Here is a 24,005-nt window from a genome sequence, read left to right as displayed (position 1 = left end):
CATCCATCTCTATATTACCATTCTCTCCTTTTATGTCATTTCTATTCCCCATGTGGGCACGCACATACTGTACAGGTGAACATGCTACAAGCAGTACAAAACCAAGTGACACACAGCAGCCCCATTACAGATTTCTATAACAAAGACATGTCAGACTTTGACATATCAGATAAGCACATAACATTACTTTTGGTAGAAGAATGTCACTCTGAGCACATCATTTCTGATGGCCAAAATGTCCCTGTGAAAATACACATTGTTATCTTAAACAGGAAATAACCTGAAGTGTGCTTTCTATTATGGTTTATGTATTGGCATTCCTGTTTAAATGTATTTTATGTTTGCTTTGGACCTTTCACTACACCACGCACATTTACAGAATTGTCTATTAATGTGCACTTTCTGCGTAACTCTAAAATAAAAGTAAATTGTATAAATGAATAAATGGTATACTCTTTTTGTCATCAAATGTATCCACCCCATTTCTGGAGCATTTACTAAGCATGCAGTGCCTGGAAGGTTTTTTCCATTAAACCAATATATGTTATTGATTTGTAGCAGCAGTAACAGTGTTCAGTGGTGTTTGGAATTAAAAGCAATATAATCCCTTACAGGAATAAACTGTCTCTAAGTTTAATGTGAGCAGCGATTATTGCATCGAGTCCGACATGTTTTCTCTCGAATAACAGTAATACAGTACACTTATGATGTTATCATCCACTTAATACTTCACATCTTCTTTATTGCACGTATTTAAAAAACTTTATATTAAAAAAATATCCAGAAAATGAATTTCACTTCCCATTAAAACAGACTTGTATAGAATCTAATCTGAATGCTCTGGTGTGAAAAGGACACTTGAGAGGGGAAAAGCCACCAGAGCTGCACAGACAAATAAAGAGAGCAGCATCAATAGAAACTCCCCACAGTATTTGACAGGTGAGTTTTACTACGTGATGAGCAGACGTACTGATTAGGACAAAAGATGTCGGAAAAATAGATTAAAAACAAGTTGTAAATGACTACTTCAAGGACTGTGTCTGTATCAGGGAACCAGCAGAGAGGATGCCTGTTTCAGTGGAGCCCTCTGGTAGCTGATGGGTCAGGTACACACCAAAAGTGACCTACAAATATATAAAAACACAACTCATTAATCTTTTCATGCACATTTTAACTTCATATAGCACCCGAATGAGCAGAAATTATTTTTGGCTGACCTTCCCGTTGCGATAGGCAGACAAAGACATGAGCGGCTCTTTTGTTCTGCCCCCAGTCTCCTGGTCTACGCCAATCATCTGGCACCTTCCACACTGACCTGCGACCTTTGGGTTCATCACAAAGAGGAGGACGTTATTTTTTAGAGCAATCTGCCTTTAATTCATTTGAAGATTTCCTCATGTATCTGGAAGTGTTAGCTCACCACGAATCTAGTGTTGCCAATAATCAAGTGTGGCCAATTATCCTCCTCAAATGGTTCTACTCCAGCGATGACTAAATTGGCTCGGAAGCGGCTAATGACATTCTGTGTGTCAAGAAGCTGATCGCCCTCTGAGTCGTCCTGCCTGAGAAAGGGAGTGTGGGAAATTGCATGTTATTTAGCGTCGCTCTGTAAATGATCCAATGTAATGTAAATGTACAGGCGTAGACGGATCCTGATTCTTTTTTTCTCTACAGAGCATTGCTTATTTTGAATAACAAATCCTGTGTTCCAACCTGCTGCTCATTACTTTCTGAATGAGCTCCACACTGGCACGGTTGATCATGAGATACTGAGCTTCATTCACCAGGGAGAGGGAGGTGGTGGTGGCAGCTAGAAAGGAAAGAGTTTATATTACTCCAGTGATTTGTTCAATCCGAGGAAAACATTTTGATCTCTGTTTTACAGCATGCATCTTCACTGTGGATCAAAACTGAGCTTCTGTTGTACTACAGAGGGAGAAACAAGTGCAACTCTTTTTGTAGATATCAAAGGAGCTCTATTATGCTTTGTGGGTATGTAATCCAAAGGTTTCTCTCCCACACATTCCCCTCTGAAACCCCTCCATTGGACTCCTTTGTTTACTTCCGCAACATAGTGACATCACTACGTAACCCTCAAACTTCGATTGGTTAGCGCTTCAAAACATTGTACGAATAGGCTAAGGGCCGGGACATCACTTAAAGGTTGACCAATCACAAGAGAGCCAGCCAGCTGACCAATCAGAGCAGACTGGGCTCTGGTTTCAGACAGAGAGTGAAAAGAGGTGCTGCAGCAAAGGCAGTATGAGAAAAATAAAGAGCTATTTGAAGGTTAAAGCATGGAAACATGTCCCAGTAGAGGCTCAAAATAGAATTATGAACCTGCAAATGAGTATAATAGGGCCCCTTTAATCAAAAGGGTGCACTCACAATTCAACATGCGTGAATCTAAACTTTAATTAGGCTAATTGTCAGCAGAAGCCCCACGGACCCGGTTCCGGGGCCGAAATCGCGTCATTTGCAGGAAACAACGTCTAAGGAACCTTAATATTTAATAAACCGTACATGCCAACCTTTCCAAATCCAAAAGAGGTAGGTTTGCGCGTGGCAAATGTGCACGCCCAAATGTGCACGCCCAAATTAGTTAATCAGAAGAAATGGAACCCCAGTAATTACATGTATAAACCATGTATTTAACATATATTGCATCATTTTATGCATTTTTCAGAAAAAGTGGTAGTTTGGTAAACAGTGACATCAACGACATGTCTGCTCTGTAAAATGCCGGAAAAGTAAAAGAATGGGAGATAAATATCCCAAAATCTCCACATTTTATTATATTTTTAAAACTTCTGGTCCTCTTTCAGTTGAGACAGTGTAGATGAAGGATGTGTCAGGATGTAGAACTCTTGTGTGAACATTGGATAAAGCCAGGTTCATAGTCTTGTTTCATGTTGATGACATATTAGAGTCAAAGGTTTGCACAGAGCGAAATATCTTTGTGTATATCAGAAAATACTGCATTAAAAAAGTCATTTCCTGCATTTTTTTACTGATAAAGTGTGATATAAATAATGTACAGGCTTTCAGATTGTTGCAGTTCACTAAACAGAGACATTAACGACATGTTTGGTGTCAGAAAAAGTGAAAGAATGGGAGATAAATATCCCCAAATCTCAAATTTGTATTAGGCTATATTTTGTGTGTGTTTGTGGTCCTCTTTCAGTTGAGACACTGTAGGTGAACGATGCTTCCGGAAAAGACCAAACACTGGATGTCTTTCAGTCGCCAACATGTGTTTTCGAGACACTGATATTAACGGGGAAATCCTGCAGGACTCAAATGCCTCGTCGGGGGTAACGCTGTCCGCACGTTGTTTCTCTTTCAGAAACACAGAGGACTGTTGGTATGATGCGATCACAGACACGCTGCAAACGGTGTCCGCCAAAAGTCGAGTCCAGTGTCTATGGAGTGTCATTTTTATTTGTTATAGTTTGGGAAGATTGAAAATCGGTAGGGAAAGCCAGCTAAGTCGTTAGGCGGTAGAAACATGTCAAAAGTGGTAGACTACCGCCCAAATCAGTAGGGTTGGCCGGTATGAATAAACTATGAATATTGTATATCCATATAACGGGAAAAAAATCATTTAACTGATCTTTTTCATTTAAAAAAACAAAAAAAAACACACAATGCTAACAGTGAGCCTCTGAATTAGCCCCGAGCGAAAAATGCTAACCTATTACTGCACCGAAAATCGCTCCTAGCTCCCTTATTACTTATCCTAGCTGCACATCCAACACATAGTTTATGATCGTAAGGACACAGAATCTAACGGTTCCCACCTCAACACTGAAAGATACAAACTTGCGACGTTATCAACAAAAACATACTGATAATATACAAAATATGTGGCGCTAGGTAGCCTACAACGCTAACATGGCTTACCTTGGTTTTGTCTGGTCAAAACTGGTCTTCAATGGCATTAAAACGATAACAACGATGATGTAGTTAATCCATAGGTTAATATCCAATGTGGCTGTGTCCCCTTTGAAATGTTCTGATAATCTAAGCGATAAAACTGCAATTCCGTTTTAAAATAGTAGAGCAGGCCATTCCTACGCTCTGTAGCAAGATTGAATGCGCGAAGACGCCATCTTTTTTTAAATTTAACATGAGTGTGTGCGGGACGATTTCCCTTCGATTCTATTCGCTTTAACGGTCAGAAAGAGATGTCACATGTCAAAATCGAAGAAGGGGGGCCAGAGATAAGGAAAATCCACCCAAATGGCACCAGAAGAGGGGTTTTTTGCTAAATCTGTCTAAAAAGGTCAAATATCACTTATTTTGCATCAATCTTGATACTGGGTACTTATTATATGTTCTACTTTGGATTCCTAAAGCTTTTAGTCTACTAACCAATCATCCAAGGTTAGTTTTCACTATAAGTACAAAATATCTTTTGGACGGACACTATAATTTACAGTTTTTTACCATGTTCAATCTGAATTATCTTTAAAATAAAAAACATCTATATTGATTCTGACTTTTCTACATCCAACTCACAGGTTGATCATTACTTTGAGAAAAAAGATTATGAATTTAACCCTTTTAGAAGGGAAGATATGGTAATTTGTTCTGGGAATGTCATTTTCGAGCCTGAAACCTGAAAAACAGGCTTGGGGCTTAAGAGGTTAATAAGCTTTTAGATATTATGGGAGGACAAAAGAGACGGTATATTTGTAATAAGGATTGCTACTCAGAATGCAAATAGTTGCATCATGTCTTGTGTGCCCTGAGGGATTATATATATATATATATATCAATTACTAAGTTATGATTTTTGATGTTTTAATAATGTTCATCACTTTAATGCTGCAGATGGTGAAAGTGGAGCTCATTTTATTTCCTTATATACTGCTGGAAATCTAAATCTATAACAATTACATTATAATAAATACATTGACCTAGTGTTATGTGAGCTCTATTTTATTTTCACACAGTATTGTAGACAGTAAAATGTATTATAATGTATACACGTAATTAAATTCTGTATTAACAAATAAACAGAGTCTGTAAGATCACTTGTTTTGCAAAATAAATGTAAAGGAGTAAAAAGTACAATATTTGCCACAGAAATGCAGTGGAGTAGAAGTATAAAGTAGATGGATGTTGAAACACTAAAATATGAGTAAATCAATAAATGGTACTTTAGTGTATTTACGTTTTGACTTTCTACCACTGTATATGTGTATATCATTAAATCAGCCAATCTTAGCCTGAATGGCACATTTCCTTTTACATAATACACTGGTTCTATTAAAAAGAGCAACTTGCAAAGGGAGAAAAAGAGGACATTTCCAAGTGACCATCAGAAGGGAATGCAAGGTCGCAGCCTAAGCCAGGCAGTTATAACAGGATATGTGACCTTGGACTGCTCATGTACAGCATAACAGATACATCCACAGTGCAGAAATAAGACTGGCAGAGCAGGTAAGATGCTTATACAGGTACCTCCAATAGGCTTCTTCTTCATGTCTCGGGTAAAATCAGGACTTTGTCTTATCAGGCGGCATGGCTGCCCAAGGAAGTCTGAGAGCCATGATGCAGCCTCATCCCCACAGTCGACAGTCTCCACCCTGGAGGAAGGTGGAGGATTATGATCTGGGGGCCCCGAGGGAAATCTACAAAGTTTTATGCTGCTCACTATCTGGTGCTACATTTAATCCAAAAATCAGTGGAGGAAAATTTGATCTTTTCAAATTTGTCATACGGGTATAGTAAATCAATATAATCTCTTGTTCATTGTTTTTCCATTAAAAGTAGTAAATAACTGGAATTTCATATGAAAGAGAAAGCAGGGGACGTTATAGTGCCACAGCAAGAACAATGTAGCGAGAGAATTCACTGATACGAGTGAAAAATATGAGTGATATGTGTCACAGTATTTCCTGCAGCAGCTGCATTCACATGTTTGAACACCGCCAGCTCACCTGTCACCACAAACTTTACTCTGACACACCCGGTAGCTCGTGTGCGTTTGAGTGTTGTTCTCCAGGGGAACCGAAATGGTATCCATCCCTGCAGGTCATTTGAAAAACAAACATTAATACTTTAACAAAGGGCATTTATCATAGGAAATCCGAATGATTGATACTTCCTATGTCTAAAAGTGGTGTTTATTTTTAGTCAGCTGCAGACACACTGCTTGACCTGATGCTTGCAGGAGCAGTTTGTTTGAGGGCAGGTGGACTTCGGGGCGAATGAGGCATAAACGCCGCTCCCTCTTCTGGCTCAGACACACGCCGTTTCCATTCACCACCATCCAGCTTCTGTCATAGCGTAAACCCAGCGGTCCTACTGGCCAGTTGTGGACCTGCATGAAGAAAAAGGACAGAGTCTAAGCAAAGAGAAATAGGAAAGAAGGGGACAGAAACATATTTTAAAAAGACAGAAATGTTTGGTTCTAACCTCAAAGGCCCCACAGGATTTAATAGGATATATGTAGATGTTGGTAAGAGTATAAGCCCCCCCCTGGCTGTTTGAGTCTCGGTGTCCAAATCCCCTCAGTGCTTCTGTACTCTTCTCCTTCCCATCTACTTTACATATTTCTCCATTCGTTATTCTGATTGGAATATCTTCATTCACGCCGTGGGATGCTGCTGTGGCCGCTTTTAGCTTCTCTAGTCTCACTTGGTCCACTGTGACTGGTTTCTCTACAAAGCACTCAGAGATAAAGTTCAGGAACTTTTGACAGTCTTCAAATGTCGACATGTAGCCAAAGGACACGCGTACAGATCCGGTCGGCTGGCCCTCCACTAGGTCGAGGCTGTCTCCGCAGACGTGGCCGGCCTTGAGGAGAGAAAAGACAATGTTTTATTCTACCTACACACACTTTGAAATTCTTCCTTTTGCTTGACTCTCACCTGCAGGTTTCTCCTTATCTGCTCATTGCTAATCCCGAGGAAGGACTGACAGGCCCCGGTGTTGCAGAAGCAACCTGTTCGCACATGGATATTGTACAGACTGGCCATTCTGTCCACCTGAGGGCAACGGAGCAACTGTGTTAATATTCAGCAGCGCTGCCTACGCATAAATATGCAATAATTGAACTGTTGTGAAATAGAACAAAATCTTATTTATTGAATGCACCTGAGAATACCCAATTATCTGTCCATGAGAATCTTTGAGGTTGAAGTTTAGGATTGCGCCCTGTGTGCTTGGACTCTCAAACTGGCCTTCGGTGTATATCTGAGCCACTGGTCGCCCGTTGCCATGGCAAACACTTGAGAGCAGCATGTAAGTGTAGCGTGCCAAGCCAAACGTGTGCTGTTGGATGTTGTGCATTCCCCCTGGAGCCAAAAAGGGATGAACACAGCGAGGCTTGATGTTAACCTTAAGCAGATCATGAATACATTGCATATGTATTATGATTCTGCAACTAAAATATGTTTTAAGTTTTTCCATACAGCACCTGTGATTCTGTCAAGAGCTTCAAATCCATGATTGACAGCAATAATGTCCAAGAAAGAGACAGTCCCGTCTTCAAACCTTTATCGTCGAAAAAGTAAACAGTGCATTTTAAAATAAGGTTGCAGCAGCTTTCAAAGGATATCCAAGATTTAGCTGGCTTGTACAGTGCTTTACCTGTCAGAAATGTTTGCAGCTGGCACATAATAATCTTCCCCAGAAAGGTAAGCTGCTGCTGTGCCTCCTCCAAAATAAGTCTTTTTTAGTATGCCTGCTGCGTTGTGACGGACAATAAGGGCCCCAAGACCTGTGGGGAAGCCAAACATCTTATAGAAGGAGACGGGAATGAAATCAGCAGGGCACTCCTGTAGATTTAGAGGGGAGCAGCTGACATGAGATGCAGCATCGAGCAGCACAAACCAGCGTCCTTGGTGGTCACATGCTGGGTAAAGGCGTTTCGTTTGGATGCCTCTCACATGGCTGAGGGGATACTTCCTCCCAGAGAAGTTGCTCTGCGCTGGGTAGCAGAAAAGATGTGCCGTCTGGCAAATAACATTTTCACCTTGAGCCTCATCTTTTGCCCTGTTTTCCACTTCCTGAGGGGAGACAGGCAGGGCAACTGCTCCCTGGGCAGAAGTCAGTCCTCTCATGCCTACTACAGAGGTGTGGCTGTCAGTCAAATAGCAGAAGAGACTCCCAGCCTCGCTCTCAGACTGCGGACTCCAGGGAAAGCTCTCAGCAACTAATTTGAGTGCGGCTGTACATCCAGAAGTGAAAATCACAGAGTACTCCTCAGGGGTGGTGTTAAAATGCTGCAATATCCTGTAAAAACACCAAAACATTTATGTTCACCTATTTCATCCAGAAAAGCTTTTCAAAGGGGCCCTGATAAAAATATGTATTAATAGAATTTACCTGTATCTGACTCTCTCCACTGTGTCATGTGTCAATCTACTGCTGGGGTGATGGCTGTGGGGGTTTCCTATTTGAACATATACAAATAAATGTTTTTAGTTTTTAGAAAAAGATAAACAGTTGAAATTAATGTGACTTCTCTCACCATACACATTCCTTGAAATGTCCTGGAAGTAGTCTCTGACCAGAGACTCTGGATAAAGTGTAGTTGCTGCATGATCCAGATATGTTATCCCTGTTTGAATGAGTAGAGCAGCCATGTAAATATAGAGACGAGTAGCATGTCACTGCGGCTTGTGAACAGCCATTACCTTTAGTGCGTTTGAACTCCTGCTCAATCACGTCTTGTAAGTTTTCCCCATAACCGTAGTGACTCCACCACCGCTTAAAAGTGTTAAAACTGCAAAGTTTTTGGAAATCCATCGACCTCTTTTCGGTTAGAGAGCTACAGAGCAGACCGCGGGGCTGTTATGGTTTCAGGCGTTTCGACAGACACTACTGCTTATCATTGACATGTTTCAAAGTCCGGGGAACTGCAGCTGACCTTCATAGTCCTCCTCCCGAGTCGTCATGCATACCGGCTCGAGGCTAACGTTACTTACTTTCTGGTAGTTACAGCATGTTAACACGTGAGACGAATACGTTACTGTTTACTTTTTGTGGAGGTCAGCACAGCTGGTAAGACTTCTGTAACAACTGGTTTGCTATCATGTGACTGAACGTTTTTTTTTTACTCTCCTCCCACTTCAACTTTTAGCTTTATTTTTTAGATAGCTATTAGCATGTTGCTCAATATTAGCTAACATTTGCTTAATATGGAGTGCAATGCAAACAGCAGCTAACTTGGCAGAACACCAGTGAAGGAAAATAAGAAAGCCATTTACAAATGTTCAGTGAGTATTCAACTTCATTCTAATGTATGTTAAATAATGAACATTATAGGCGATATTATAAAAAATAAAAAATGACTGTAGCCTTATATGTTATAACAAATATGCTTGTATTTGGGTAAATGTGGGGTCCAACACCCATTTTACCAATAACTATTTGTATCATTATTTGTTTGTTTATATGTAATATGTATATTTCAAATACAACAGAATAAAGCCTACTGTGATAACCTACAGTATACATTACATATATACACATCAAAACAGATGTAGAAAAGAAACAAATATATAGACAGGATACATAGAGAAGCAAACAAATAGGCCTATACTGAAATAGCTGATATTTATTTCAATAGCCCTGCCATGCATTACTTTACAGTAGGGTCTACTAAGTTTGTTTTGCAAAACATTTGAAAAGAATAATCTTCGTAGTTTGTTTCTCTTATGTAATAATAATACCTACACAGGCAGGATGCTGCAGGATTTCCATCATGAGGTAAGGGAGGAACAATGTTTTCTACATCTTTATTTAATCTCATACAATATGATAAAGACACAGATTTGTCCACGCCAAAAAAAAAGAAGTCTAACGTTGTTAACAATACTGTAATTTTCACAAGTGGTAATGTATCAGATTTCAAGTGGGTCATGTCAGTCCACCATGCTTGAAAAGGTTATGTTGAGTTCAAATGATAAAGAAAGAACTATTTAAATATTATATTGATCTTTAATCCGTGTATTCAAGGTACCACTCGTTTTTTTAGGGTAAACTTGTATTGATCTTCAGTATTTAAACCATATCCTTAATTTAAACCCAAGTCCCAAGTCCTCATTGTACTAAAGGAAGATGCACATGAAGCAATCACCTTGTTAAAAGTTGATGTTATTCCATTGTAATGATTACTTAATCTCAGGTTATTAGACCTGCAGAGTGTTATTAAAGCTAATTATGAACCATGTATTTTATATGTTTCAGTTAGATACAATAATTGCAGCTATAACTTGCATTTCTCTTCATTTTTCATACTTTATGTTTCATAATTTTTCTACGCTGCTTTCAGTAGTTGCAACTGATTACACCACCAACAAGTCTCAGAAATCACTTCACAGTAATCCCATTACATATAATCCCAGACTCTTTAATCTCATTGCCACGCAAAGGTATATGAAGGAGGAGGACATTAGTCACAATAAGTAATTGGCATGAAATGCCTGATCATCCCATGGTCTCTAAAAGGATAGCAATAACTGTCACATACTTTGCCAGACAACATGCCCTTGACAGCTTTCACAGCTTTGTTGTGGTTATGATTATGTTTGTAGTTTGAAAACAAAAAGACATATGGTTGTTCACGTTTTATCAGACTTATTCTGGACTTTGATTGACCTTTACTTAACCCCACATTTCCAAAAAGTCCCTTTTAAAAGAGAAGAATGGCAACAACCTTTGCTTTAAGATTATCTTCATCTTTGTGTTATCATAAGGACATTCAATCCGTTTAATAACAGGGATACAATTTTGAAATTGTATTGAAATCCCAGTTGAGAAGTAAATGTGCCTGCTTAGATGTCTGATAGATGGCCATGAGGCTCACAGCAGTCATCATTGTCCCCGTGCAACGCAGTGAGTAGTAATTAAATCTGCCACTTATGCTTCACTGATTCATTTCCTTCACAATTTTGAAGCTCAGCTGAATACATTTTTTCTTTGCAGAAGGGTTGTATTGTATCCAGTATGGCCTCATTACAAGGGCAGAAGGGCTTGGTGTGGGGGAGGGCAGAGGCAGTGAGGGGGGAGAAGCACCCCACGAAGACATTGTGCTTAACATCACTAAATACCTCAAACGCCACATTGTCCTTCCCAGCCCTCAATTAGTTGGGGTCCTTGTACAAAGCACCGATTTCATACAGGAAGATTTATTTTTAGAGAAAATCCGGCCCTGTGCATGCGGGAAGCTCACTGAAAATCTAATGAAGAACACAGCAGTCATGCAGAGTTGTTAGTCTCAGAGCAACATCGGTTAACAAAGCTTCTCTTCAGTGACTCCATGTGTGTTTTTGATGCCTGCAAAAGGCTAGACCTCTCCAGTTTTTTGTTGTGTGAGCTGTAACTGTAGCCTGCCCTATCTGTGCTGGACAGTGTCCAGCCGAAGAGCCTCTTTGCCCTGCCCTCAGGCCTCGCAGCTTGTGGATCTCCGTGCGGAGGAACGCCTCTTTGGTGCCTGTGACAGGGAGAATTAGGCAAGAGATGCGGGTTCACTTGCCCTGCGTAGGGGCTTATCTTGGGCTAAGCTGAGGGACTAATAGCAAAGCCAGCCTCCGCTCCAGCCGGTCTGAGGGCAAAGGGAACCATCTGTCCAGTCTGTGGATAGCTGACAACAAAGGGACAAACATTGAACACGGACTACAAACTAAAAGGCTGTTCATTTAGGAGATTCCAGAAATACAGAAAAGGAGCAAATATTTGTATAAAAGGTCAGTACTTCTTTTTTCATTACAGGCCTCTTGCTGAGCCACAACTGCCAGGGTCAGACTCCTCACAGCTCAGATTCAACCGCCAACAATGTTGCAGACTGCAGTAATGTTGGGGTTTAGCCAGACACAAAGTTGATGTTTAACTTTTTATTTAGCCGTCCTTTTTGGTTCTTTAAAACTAAAGGGAGTGTCTGCCTTCATTTTAATGCACCCCTCCTGACTCCCATTAGTTCATTTGTGCTGGTTGTTTTCCACTCTGCTGTGTCTAAAAGCACTTTGTTGCCCTCTTAACTTCAGAGATAGTTTGGGCTACAATGAATGTTCACATTAATGCAGACATGAATCTCTGATAGTGAAACCTTTGTGTTGAGGGATGATTGCCATGCTGCATGGCCCCATGTTTACGGTCTGATATTTGATGGTTATAAATAGATATTTAATGTAGATACTTAATAAGTGATTTGAAATAATTTCATTTTGATAAAGACAAATAATTTAACACATATTGTTTCAAAATGTTTTGAACATTATACCAATGTTCTCTATTGAAGGGATTTTCACCCTAAACTGTAGCACTATTGTATGTAATAATCTTTTAAAATACAATGATCTTTTCATTACAATTTTCAGAATGTGAAACATGGCTTTGTTTTAGCCTCACATTTTGAATACATTTTCTTATAAAACCTCTCAAGTAATCCACTTACACATTGTTCTCTATTTCCCTCAGGGATTAATGCCCTGTTTTTTTTTCATTGTCTGGAGCACATTTCTGCTTGTCAGTGCTCCAGGATGATTCCTGTAGATTATTTGTTTTATTATGTATACTCTGAGGGTGCTGTTGTGCACCAGTGTTTTGTTCGGAAGTCTTGAGTGGGCGCTGACGTGCTAGAGGTGACAGAAATGGGTCAAAAGGGTCTTAGCATTAACTAAACAAATCCCAGCCTATAGGATTAGACTGAGATGTGTGCTGTTTATTTGATGTATTCACTGTAACTTTGTAATGATACAGAGAGAGAAGAATAGCTGTGTGTCTTGATGACAACCTCCACTTGTAAATCCTTTAGCTCAGTCGGGTATTATAAATACTAGAAGCTGCTAGAACAATAACTTGTTGTAAATGTGTTTCTGCTTCTGAAAAATTCAGTGTGATTTATTTCCTGATTTGGTCACATTCCAGTTCAGTCAGTTGTCTTATCCCCAGAGTTAGCAATACTTGAGTGAAACCCACACTTATTTTGGTAATTTTTTAGGTGTTAAATGGCAACAGAGATATCTGTATTTTTAGGGTATGTTGGATAGTTTGATGTTGTGGGGAAGCACTCATTATGAGAGTTGGATGAGAAGATTGATACCAGTTTCATATCTGTCTATTAAATCTGAAGCTACACCCGACCCATTAGCCGTTTAGCTTAGTTTAGCATAATGGGTGGATGCAGGGGGTAAAGCAAGCCTGGCTTTGTCCAAATGTATCAAAATCCAGCCCCTGTTAAGGTCATTTGTTAACAGATTATATCTGGTGTATTTCATCTTCACAGGGATTAAGTAAAGTGCGAGAAAAATATTACATGTTATCATCTTTTTTATGTTTTTATAGGTATTTCTGTTGTAGTTTGACAGCATCAAGAAAGCTGTTTACAGTCTTTATTCTAAAGTAAGCTAACTTGCTACAGATCTAGCATACAGACAAGGGAGCAATATCTTCTAATGTGCTGTAACTGGGAACAACTCATGCTTACTCGCAAGAAACATGCTGCCTTTTCCCCGCCCTTTATCTAAGAAAGTAAATCCACTTTTGCAATACACCAATAGGTGAAGTCTCTCACAAGGTACAGTCCCCTTTTTAAATTAAATTGTGTATAATGTCTCCCAACTGTGGCTTGTACAAAGCCTGGTGTCAAAATAAATCTGCTGAAAGCATTTCTCAGAACCACGATGGTGTAATAAACAAGGTGACATTTGCACTTCTTAGACATGAAGTCTTCTCACTGTCTGTTATTGCGCAATAAGCTGCCCTTCCTACACTGCATCGAGACATTCTTTATTTGTTCTGCAAATACAACGAATTGGATACGCGGCTACAACAGAGCCGACATTGTGTGGTGTGATATTAAGAGGCAGTCACACTCACATCTCCTGGTCCTTTGTATCTTATCTTATCCAAGAGACTCTCACAACTTGTGTTTAGCCGGAACTAAAGAAACAGTCCCATGTGAAGATTGCACCTGATAGGACTATCTTCAACCGTTCACAACAACACGGTCAGATGACAACAATGATCCACAACTCTTCAGAGAACATCAGCCCCTTGATCAATTTCAGCCTTTTAGCTGCATTACAATAACTGTTCCAACTTTTCTGGCTACTTTACACTCCAAATAGTGAAGGTAATGAGCCATGACAGTTTCAAATTGAGACCTGTTTTATCTGCTGCAGACTGATTTAACAACGATGATGCAGCTTATGCACAGTTAATGCTGTGAAAGCTTTCACATTGGCTGTGTCTGGTCACTCTTTCCCAGAAAAAATCCCGTTGAGCACAGGCAATGATACATTTCTCGCCAATGGGGCTGTAATTCTGTACAGAGAAGAAAAACTGGGTAGTTATCATGAGCAGTGATGATGAACACAATGACTTAACAGACAGGGAAGGCAAGACATGTATTAAAACGTAAAGTTTATCAGTCCTCTTCACACAGTTTGACTTTGTAATAAAACTCCAATGTTGTAGATTGCCTCTTTATTTAACAGATAATTTACTGAATCATGGAGTTAATGTTATGCTCAGGATTTGTGTTGTGTCTTTTCTTTCTTTATTGCAGAGAGCTTATACATTTAAGCTTGGCAAACACAGAGAATGTCCGACAAGGAGGAAATGGTTTCAGATGGGAGTCTGAATGTCACGCTGACTCTCAGGCTGCTGATGCATGGGAAGGTAACATTGACAGATGCGGAAGTAGTTAAAATAATTGACTGTATTTTTGTAGTAATAACCTAATGGTCGGGTAATAGCATGTCATTGTTGTAAAAATGATTACCTCCTGCTCTGGATGTGAAAAGCTGAGAAGAAATTGTGATTGTTTGCTAAGCCTTGTAATCTTTTCATTCATAGGAAGTTGGCAGCATAATTGGGAAGGTATATTTATTTTACAATCCATCAGCATTTATTGATTCATACTGCTTTCTTTCCAAGTGTCTTCATTTAAAAAAAACTAATCAATTGTCCTGTTTGGTATTTTCCCACATGATTCTAGAAAGGAGAAACAGTGAAGAAAATGAGAGAGGAGGTGAGCATTCACTTTAATTTAATGTGTTCTGGCGTATCAATTACAACAAAATTGAGGCTGAATGATTTTGTTTCCAGAGTGGCGCTCGTATCAACATATCTGAGGGATCATCTCCTGAGAGAATAGTTACCATCACGGGGCCGACAGAGGGCATCTTCAGAGCTTTCTCCATGATCGCACAGAAGTTTGAGGAGGTACACAGAAATGAATGTACAACAAACCCCACTGCTAGTGATGTGTGTGTGAGAGACAGAGAGGAGAGGTGGGGTTGAGCAGGCAAACAGAAGGGCTTATTGACCGGTGCAGAATATTATTCCTTATATTAATGTACTTTTTTACGTTGATAAAAATATAACCTGCTCCAATAACATAATTCCCATTACTACCCACTGCAACTTTTAACATATCATCAATAAAAATTATATTGTTTAACACAAGAGCAAGATTCTTTTAAAGATTGCACTGAATGCCCTTTTTTCACAGTCCTGCAGAAAAAGGAAACTTGTCAAATCAAGCTGACGTTCTTACAGTCTGGGCTGAAAAACATATTTTTGAATTCTCCCTCAGGATATTACTGCAGCGATGACAAACAGCAACGTGACAAGCAAGCCACCTGTGACACTGCGCCTGGTTTTCCCAGGGAGCCAGTGTGGCTCCCTGATTGGCAAAGGAGGCTCCAAGATCAAGGAGATCAGAGAGGTAGGGGTTCTTTTATTTATTTAATAATTTGTTATATATAGGGAAGCTGTTTCCTGCTCCCAGACGGGGACACACAATCTCCTCCCTGCTGATTTGACACCAAGTATCAAACACTCCTGTCAAACTTTTATTTTTCTCTGCCTTAAAAATTAGTGCATTTTTTGGGTTTCCGCTCATGAAAATCCCACTGATTATTCCTGTAAAGATCGGCGGAGGGTGAATACTCATTCTGAATGGACAATGTTTCTGTGCGCCTCTTCAAATATTGGAGCACACATTGCTATTTGGCTTGCAGCTGCTCCCTGCATGTCAAAATGTGTTTGGGGTAATTTGCGGGGTGCTTGAAACCGTATTTCAATTTGGGTGATGGCAAGCACTTTTCAGCAATAAATAGCTTTTGTGTCTTCTGTTGTCTGTCCATGTTAAGACCACAGGCGCTCAGGTTCAGGTGGCAGGAGACATGCTGCCGGACTCTACAGAGAGGGCTGTCACAATCTCCGGCACTCCACAGGCCATCACTCAGTGTGTAAGACACATCTGCTCTGTCATGCTGGAGGTAAGCACTGTCACACAGCAGATGATCCTCACGTCCAACAACTCTATTTTGGCGTCAAGTCTGTCACATTTGTTTACAGGGGGGTAAAAGGTATTCAGTAGCACTTTCAGGATATGTTCTGTTCCATTTACACTTTTTTACTCCTTCACGGCTTAAGCTTTGTGTTCAGGTTGTTGCAGTAAGTCATCCTCATGAGCAACAATAATGGCAATATTTGTAAGGATGTTCAACACATTATTACTCTTTTAATATATGTATTTGACTGATATACCCCTAAAACCTTGTCAAAGGAATATTAGTACTTAACACAAATATGTTGATATACTTTTTCTATTAAATCATCATTTCCGTTTTCTTTTTTTTTAAAGGGGCCTTACTATTGAAGTCTGCTCTGATTATTTAGCCCGGCTCTGTTGCAATTGGTCCACTACTTAGAGATGCCCCGCCCCTTACATGCAATGTGTTGGAGCGCTAGCCAATAGAAGTGCGAGTGTTACATAGTGATGTCACCATGTTACAGAAGTAAACTAAGGAGTCCAATGGTAGCATTGCACAAAATCCTATATAACACACTAAAGGACAGGGACCCCCCTCCCCCCAAAAACAAAAATAGGGCCCTTATTAATATTTCTTTAACTACAAACGTAATGGTAATCCCTGATATATATAGTAAACTATCATTTTTTATATTCTTTTTAGAAAATTGGAACTATAGCTTTAATAGATTCCTCTAAGTAGGAAGAATGAGTTGAGAGCATTCAATCTTTCTCTTTGTATTGTCAAAATAAATGACCTATTTTCCAGTATTTTCACATTTGTATCATGAGTTTCTGCGGGCCAAGGTCTCATGTAACTTTCTCAGCTGATGAAAGGGGAATAAAAAGATTCAGCAGGAAGGTATAAAAGGGATATAAAATGCATCAGTGTCAGTAAGAGCTATTTTCTCCTTCCCAGCGGTGTATACATTCTGATTTTTTTGTTTGCAATGCTGTGTCTCCAGTCTCCACCAAAAGGAGCAACAATACCCTACCGTCCTAAGGGTATTCCTGCTGGAGCCCATGCAGTATTAGCACAGCAACACCCTGCACAAGTAAGTAGAAAGATATAACTGAGATTCTAACATTACAATTGAATGGGCTCCTTTTTAGTGGGGGCTTAGACTCAGATCATTAAGCCCTCTTCACCACTAGAGGGACACATCTGTGTAATTATACAGCGATAAGCTTTTCATATTGTAATGCTGTAAGCAGTAAGATGAGGGTAATGATCACATTATAAAGTATTCGGACAAGCTGTAATGTGCGGGAGACATGAATAGCCATTTACATTAATAATTCCCCACGCAGTGTGAGACCTAAAATATGTCGTGACTTTAGCTCAGCTGACTAGTCGCTGTCCTGAATTTGGCACAGCCTGCTCTGACCTATCAGACATCTGTTGATGTTATTGGATTTCTGGCAATGGTGAAACAGGGGGAAAAACAGCAGATGACATTTAGATGAAATCCCATCAAATCCATACACATTAGAGCTATGGAAAAGAGGAAGAGAATGGATTTTCAGAATTGCACTCAGAGATTGCCCTGGCGACAAATTCACATTTCACATGGCATGTGCGAACATGTCTATACCTCCTAGTTATATAACCCCATCTCCTTTCCTATTCCTTTCAGGCCTTTGCATTTCCAGGGCAGTATGCTTTTGCGCATCAAGATGTAAGTATGCTCATTTGAGTGAGTGACACCTACCCTTATGACCTTCCTTCTGCCCAATCCTTCCAAGCCACCACTTTGCCCTCTGTATTCCCTACTCTGCAAAGATGAATCTTCAGTAACCCTGATCTGTTGACATTACCAATACTAACACATTGTAGCAGCATGCATCGATTGAAATGAAAGTGAAGATCTTAAAGAGTTCATGATCAGTGATAGCTTTGTAGATTTGACTGTATTTTTGCAGATGACTGCCATGAGAAACCAGCATGCTTTCTGAATGAAATGAATCTCTTCACACTGACACTATCTGTAATGTTTGTGAACTTCAGATTGGCTCTGTATTGTAGCTGTCAGCTCCTCTGAAATAATCCAGATTGATTGGTTAGCTCTAACTTCCTTCCTACCCTGCAGTTGACCAAGCTTCACCAGTTGGCTATGCAGCATATCCCCCTCCCTTCCCTTGGGCAGAGCAACCCTACCTTCCCTGGTACGTACCCACGGCTCCCCGGGGAAGTCCATCTATCCCTCTGTCTTCACTCCTCTTCGAATCACACCATCAACACCCCCTGTCACTTCAGAGAGGAACACCGATATCTCCATTCTCTCAGAGTTTTCACACTCACACAGGTTTCTTTTAGTAAAAGGTGGCTTAAAAGAGATGTGCATATAACAAAAACTGACCTGTTAAGCTTCGGCGTCTGAATCTATTTGTACCAGATAAAACAAAATAATATTAAAAGGGATCTTTTCAAGGTTAAGCCACCATAATAGTCTATTATCAGCAATATTGAAAGTAAGTCACTGAAATATTTATTAAAACTATGTGACAGACTGAATTAAATACATTAAAACAGAGTTCTCTGAGAGGTAAATGTGACAAGTTTCAGAAATATTTACAGTGTGGTAAATATTTAACTATTTCTCATATACTCCCCAAGAAATTCAGCTCCATTTGCCCGATTTCCCCCTCCAAAAAACAAATCCTAATCTCTCGACCCCACCCTCCACCTCTGCAACATTTCTCCTCCAAATCTAACATCGTCTTCTCGGGCAAACCATCCCTGACCTCAGCCCCCCCACGTACTCATAAACTCTGCCACAACTAACTCAGGACACAACATTTCAACATTTCTGATTATATATATACTTGTTATTTTTACCAGAATGTAGCTTATCTTATTGTTGCAAAGCAAACCATAGAATGTGTGCTGAAGATGTTTATATGTGCCTATCTAGAAAGATGTTCTCATATTCTTAATTTAACAGTGTACCAGTGATAAACTAGATAAAGTAGGTTAACTTGTCATGCGGTGAAAATGGAAGCCATTAGTGCCATACTGTTGTTCACATCTCTTGTCCTACTTTGCAGGATATGATGCATCTGGCCTCACAAGTTCACAAGAGCTGGCAATACCTAATGATGTAAGTGTCACAGTGTTTGTGTTGTCCCCGCACCGCTAATCCTCATGCTACTTACCGCATTAACACTTTCTAGGATGACAGCTTTAATTAGGCATTTTGGATACATTTATTAACTTAAATTAAACACACCACAAATATCTAGTATTTGTTGTGGCTAGAATATTACCAAAAAATAGAAAATATGTAAACAATAATATACAGTATTCTATTAGCTATTCTACTTCAGTTTTAGGTTTCTTTATAATCTATCACCAGAATCTATAATAATCTCAGAATGACATGTGATTTTGGGTTGTATAGGTTTTATCCGAGCCTTTGACATTGATTGAGGGGTCGAAATGTTTGACAAATGTGTTGATTCACATTCTTGTGGAGAGTTGGAGGACAGATATAACTCTCATATCTCAAGTTAAGTCCAACCTAATATGCCAAGATAGGGACTATTGGTATGTGCAACAGTGCAAACAGCAACAGCAAAAACACACATGCTGTAGGGCAATTACATAAAACACATTATAAAAAACAAACAGTTAGCTTAACATAATGGTGGCTGGCTAGTTATCATGTTGTATCTGATATATTTGTGTACTCTTTACAAAAACAAAATTACAAAAACAAAATGTTTTGGTTTTATTGAGGTTATGGACTATTTCTTGGGCACTTGGTTTTGGTATGGATAAAGGAATAATAGACTAACATAATGATCATTTGTTAACCAATTACTCACCCTTTGTTACCTTGAATTCTTTATTGAAGAATTGGGTGAATGTTGACCACGTTTAAAACAGCTCATGCCCTATTATCCAAATCTCATGTATCCAGTTGTACATTTTAATGTAAAGTTGTATGCTCATTATTCCCCAAACACAGATTTTTGCTAAAAACCTTAAAATCTTACCTTCTTTAGATGCGGCGCACCTCTGCAAGTGTCAGATTTTAATTCAGGAGTGTAGTAAATAATAACATTTGAGCAAATAGCATGTGTTAAGGAGGTTTTGTGGACAAATGTCATTTCGTGGCTATCTGTTTCCCGTCTTTGTGCAGAGCTAAGCTAACTGGTTGCTAAAGTTAGCTTTGTATTTGCCTTACAGGCATGGGAGTTGTATCTATGATCTATCTAATTCTCGGGAAAAAGATCAAATGTATATCTCCCCAAATGTCAAACAAGCCTGTAGTGTTAGGATTTGCAGTATTTCAAGTCATCTTACAATAGCATTATGGTATGTTAGTAAAGTCTTCTTCTGAAATAACTTTGAGGAGATTCTGCAATCACACAGCTGTTTGCCATTTGCTTCCATATGCTGTTTTGAAATCTAATTCCTGAAAATCATAGAAACATGAACTGTTTTGCCATAAACATGTTTCCATTCTACCCTTTTCTAGTTTATTGGCTGCATAATTGGAAGACAAGGCAGTAAGATCAATGAGATTCGCCAGGTCTCTGGAGCTCACATCAAAATTGCCAGTGCCACTGATGGCTCAGCCATGCGCCAAGTCACGATCACAGGCTCGCCGGCCAGCATCAGCGTCGCCCAGTACCTCATCAACGCCAGGTAAGAATTCAGGCAGGGTGGCCGTGCTCAGCAGGGCGTCACACCTGATGATAAGACAGCCAAACAGCATGCTTTTTAAGAGGGCAGAGTTATTGTGCTCAGAGTGAGGCTGGATTTGTTCCATCTCACTGCTCCGGTCTCTTGACTGCATTCAAATCCTTATTGTCTTTGCTTTTTTAACACATTCCTTCTTTGATACTCATGTTTTCTCCTTTCTCTCACCTCCCTTCTCCTTTTGTCTCACCCCATTTTCATTTCCCACCTTCTCCTCTTAACCCTTCACCATCTGAACCCCCCCCCTCCAAACGTCACATCCTGCAGCTTAGAGATGGCTAAATACACCATGCAGGCCGCTTCCTCTGCGACCCCCGTTGACCTCAACATGAGCTTCTCTCAGTCCGCTCCCTCCAATGCTGCTACCTCTATGGCCGTCCTGGCGGCAAACACCCAAGCCCCCATTAACGTTCACTCTCCCTCCACCTTACAAGCCCTCCAAAACCAACATTACGCCGTCCCCGTTTCCAGCCTGCTTGGCATGAAAACTCTCCTGGCTGTCCACCCAGCAGCCGCTTCCAGCCTAGCTCAGGGTTTATGCCCTTACACTGCAAAAATGACAACCGCCGGCATGAAAAAGTCTGACCGGCAGAAGTTCGCTCCTTATTGATGTCAGCTTTATTAGTCTAGTCAGTGTAGCTGACTGGTAAGACATACAAAATTATGAGAAATTATTTTAAAATGACCATAGAGGCTTAAAAATAGCTTACGCCAGTGTGTGCAAGTGTTGCCAGTGTAGCACTTGTTTCACATAAATTGGAAGATTATTAAGAACAGAACTGAAAGGGTGTTCGTATTAAAACATGTCCTCATTAATTAAAACTGGCAGCAGAGGTGCATATTAACTCAGTATTATCTTGTGGACATGCATAATAATTCATTAATGTTGGTAACTCAGGCTTATATTAGTATCCTGGAAAAAGGTATTTTTTTCAAATGGATTCATGTTACAGAGCTTTATATGAAGACTCCAGGAGAGGTATTTTACATGATGCAAATATTGACTTAGTTTTTTATCAGTGTCACTAGTTTACAATACTTTTGTATTAGATAATGCAAACTAGTATCACGAGTATGGTGCTTTGTTGGCAGCAGGCTGTTAAAATGTTTGTCTTGTACAGTAGAGGTCAGTGTGTTTAGTATTTTTTAAGATTTTGTTATGGTTTTATGGATTGTCAACTTAACCTTTCCTCACTATAGGCTCTCCTCAGTGCTAACAGGCTTGGGTGTTCTGTAGTAGCATTGCGCTGTTGCCGTTCTGATGGGATTATCCTAAAGCCACATTGGATTCTTGTGGATTTCACTCTACACTGTAATCCTGTAGAGCGGGACTGGCATAACTCATTCATTGTTTCTGTATGCTAGTTTTGTTTCCTGTTCTTTTTTCCAAACCTAAATGACTGGAATGCTTCAATTTTCAGTGTCTGAAATGGATTCTGAGCAATTATTTTAATAAAGGTTTTATTCATGTGTTTCTGATGTGGGTCTACCCCCAAACAATGCAGATTTGTAAAATTCGTTGATGAAATGACTTTGAAATAAATGGGACTTTTTATGAATACAGATTGGTTGCTTTCTTTTAATCATACTTCACATTTTTGTTAATCATTCACTCTTAAATACAAACATTGACTCTGTTAAATTATGCATTGTTTATTCTTGAGTAGCATTGAGCTAAATTACAGTTAAAACGCATTTTGCATTCTTTTTCTTTTTGTTCAAACTAAATCTTTATGTTTGAGACTATGTATGCATGCAGTGGATGAGGTGTTTGAGCTGTTGATATGGTGTGATATTTATCTTATTTTCACATTTTGTTGTTGCAAATCATTGACATACTGTAAACAAACTGACATGAAAAGGTTACATTTCTCCCGTGTTTCTGTCTGACCTGTATAAAACCAGACACCTGGAGTAATATGACTCATAGCAAACAGATATTATTCTCCATTTTCTTATATTTCTCCAAAAAGAAATTGTGCATTTACAGCCTGGACATGTAAAACATTAAACAGCAGTGAAACAGAAATATAGAAAACAATAGAGAGAGTGGTATCGGGGGCCATTAGCAGTCTGCAACACTCAGACATTTACAGGTTTTGGCAGTTATACAAACACAATCCTGCACCGACTAGTCTGTGGTATTATGGAGGCAGTTGTTGATGGCAGAGAACACAAAGCTCCTGCCCAAACAAACTTTTCGACCTGCACTCTCTTTAAAACAGAAGCAAACTTGTGCTAACCTCACTGTAAATATTCAGCACATGTTGTGGCAAATTCTCACGGGTCCTGGAAAAGAACAACTTAACCTCCAGTTGTCCGCTCAAGCATACTGCTAATGGGCAGGTAGGGCAGTGAAGTCTGTGCTGCTTTATCCCTACCCCCTTTGATTTTTACTTCCCCCTCTGTTACTGTAAAAACCATGAGGTGGGCACTCTGCCTGATCCATGGAGTACGGGTATAGCGAGCCATGCGGTCCACTTCCACAGGAGGGCTCGAAATGCTGAAGTGGAAGATAATCAATAGTTAATGGGGGCAGTAATGTAATGACAGTGAAGGATGACATTTGAACCTCGGGGAAGGTGTAGCAGTGGAGAACAGTGCTGCATGTATGCTGATGGGAGCCCAGGGCAGTTATGGGTTCACAGCCAGCTTCTAATGCTATATTAATGATTTCCCTTTTCAACCTGACACGGGCAGGAGTGAGGGTTTTGGAGCTGCCATCATGGCGTTTTGAAAAAACAATTTGGAGGTAAATAAATACTGTATTTATTTTTGTAGGTGTACAACCGCTAGAAAGCTTGTTGTAAATTCGTAGGCAGGGCTCTCACATAATCCCTGGTGGAAAAGGACTGCGATACTCCAGGGACAGGCTAGCATATCTCTGTTGCCTGAGGTAGAAACATTTAAAGTAAAAGTAGCAAGACAACAATATAAAAAGACCTGCAATCAAAATGTACCTAATAGAGTAGAAAAGTATAAGTAGCGACAAGAGGTATGCAGATACAATGATTA

At 39.8% G+C, this 24,005-nt stretch overlaps 2 protein-coding genes across 6 annotated transcripts; one reads left to right on the top strand and one right to left on the bottom strand.

Moving 5' to 3' along the window:
- Positions 1–702: 702 nt before the first annotated feature.
- Positions 703–8,784, bottom strand: mocos (molybdenum cofactor sulfurase). The gene is made up of 15 exons (XM_079688649.1): positions 8,652–8,784; positions 8,486–8,575; positions 8,341–8,407; positions 7,603–8,247; positions 7,430–7,506; positions 7,108–7,307; positions 6,882–6,998; positions 6,427–6,807; positions 6,169–6,331; positions 5,949–6,036; positions 5,470–5,594; positions 1,714–1,810; positions 1,421–1,562; positions 1,218–1,322; positions 703–1,124 (listed from the first exon to the last, which is right to left on the bottom strand). The coding sequence occupies exons 1-15, from the start codon at positions 8,761–8,763 to the stop codon at positions 1,023–1,025; spliced, it is 2,511 nt and encodes an 836-aa protein (XP_079544775.1). The 5' UTR covers positions 8,764–8,784; the 3' UTR covers positions 703–1,022.
- Positions 8,785–8,813: 29 nt separating this feature from the next.
- On the top strand, positions 8,814–22,553 carry LOC307043816 (poly(rC)-binding protein 3). Of its 5 annotated transcripts, XM_079688688.1 has the most exons (15): positions 8,815–8,948; positions 9,098–9,233; positions 9,698–9,726; positions 14,528–14,640; positions 14,818–14,841; positions 14,960–14,992; positions 15,070–15,186; positions 15,560–15,691; positions 16,119–16,247; positions 17,248–17,337; positions 17,920–17,961; positions 18,373–18,448; positions 19,331–19,383; positions 20,767–20,936; positions 21,258–22,553. In XM_079688688.1, the coding sequence occupies exons 4-15, from the start codon at positions 14,563–14,565 to the stop codon at positions 21,598–21,600; spliced, it is 1,287 nt and encodes a 428-aa protein (XP_079544814.1). In that variant the 5' UTR covers positions 8,815–8,948; positions 9,098–9,233; positions 9,698–9,726; positions 14,528–14,562; the 3' UTR covers positions 21,601–22,553. The 5 variants fall into 5 exon arrangements, with proteins under 5 accessions (XP_079544815.1, XP_079544814.1, XP_079544813.1 ...); XM_079688687.1 differs by lacking the exon at positions 9,698–9,726; XM_079688689.1 differs by lacking the exons at positions 9,098–9,233; positions 9,698–9,726 and having other exon boundaries at positions 8,814–8,948.
- Positions 22,554–24,005: the final 1,452 nt, after the last annotated feature.

This window comes from Notothenia rossii (genome assembly GCF_949606895.1).
Source record: "Notothenia rossii genome assembly, chromosome: 6".
NCBI lineage: Eukaryota > Metazoa > Chordata > Actinopteri > Perciformes > Nototheniidae > Notothenia > Notothenia rossii.
This window is presented reverse-complemented; position numbering and strand designations above follow the sequence as displayed.

Bases quoted from the DNA above. Each gene is read 5' to 3' on its own strand.
- mocos (XM_079688649.1), bottom strand. From the start codon at position 8,763: ATGGATTTCCAAAAACTTTGCAGTTTTAACACTTTTAAGCGGTGGTGG. The intron at 7,308-7,429 runs GTGCTGTATGGA...TTTTGGCTCCAG, and splicing joins AGCTCTTGACAGAATCACAG to GGGGAATGCACAACATCCAA. The intron at 6,808-6,881 runs GTGAGAGTCAAG...TCTCTCCTCAAG, and splicing joins AGATAAGGAGAAACCTGCAG to GCCGGCCACGTCTGCGGAGA.
- LOC307043816 (XM_079688689.1), top strand. From the start codon at position 14,563: ATGTCCGACAAGGAGGAAATGGTTTCAGATGGGAGTCTGAATGTCACG. The intron at 18,449-19,330 runs GTACGTACCCAC...CCTACTTTGCAG, and splicing joins GAGCAACCCTACCTTCCCTG to GATATGATGCATCTGGCCTC. The intron at 20,937-21,257 runs GTAAGAATTCAG...CACATCCTGCAG, and splicing joins CAGTACCTCATCAACGCCAG to CTTAGAGATGGCTAAATACA.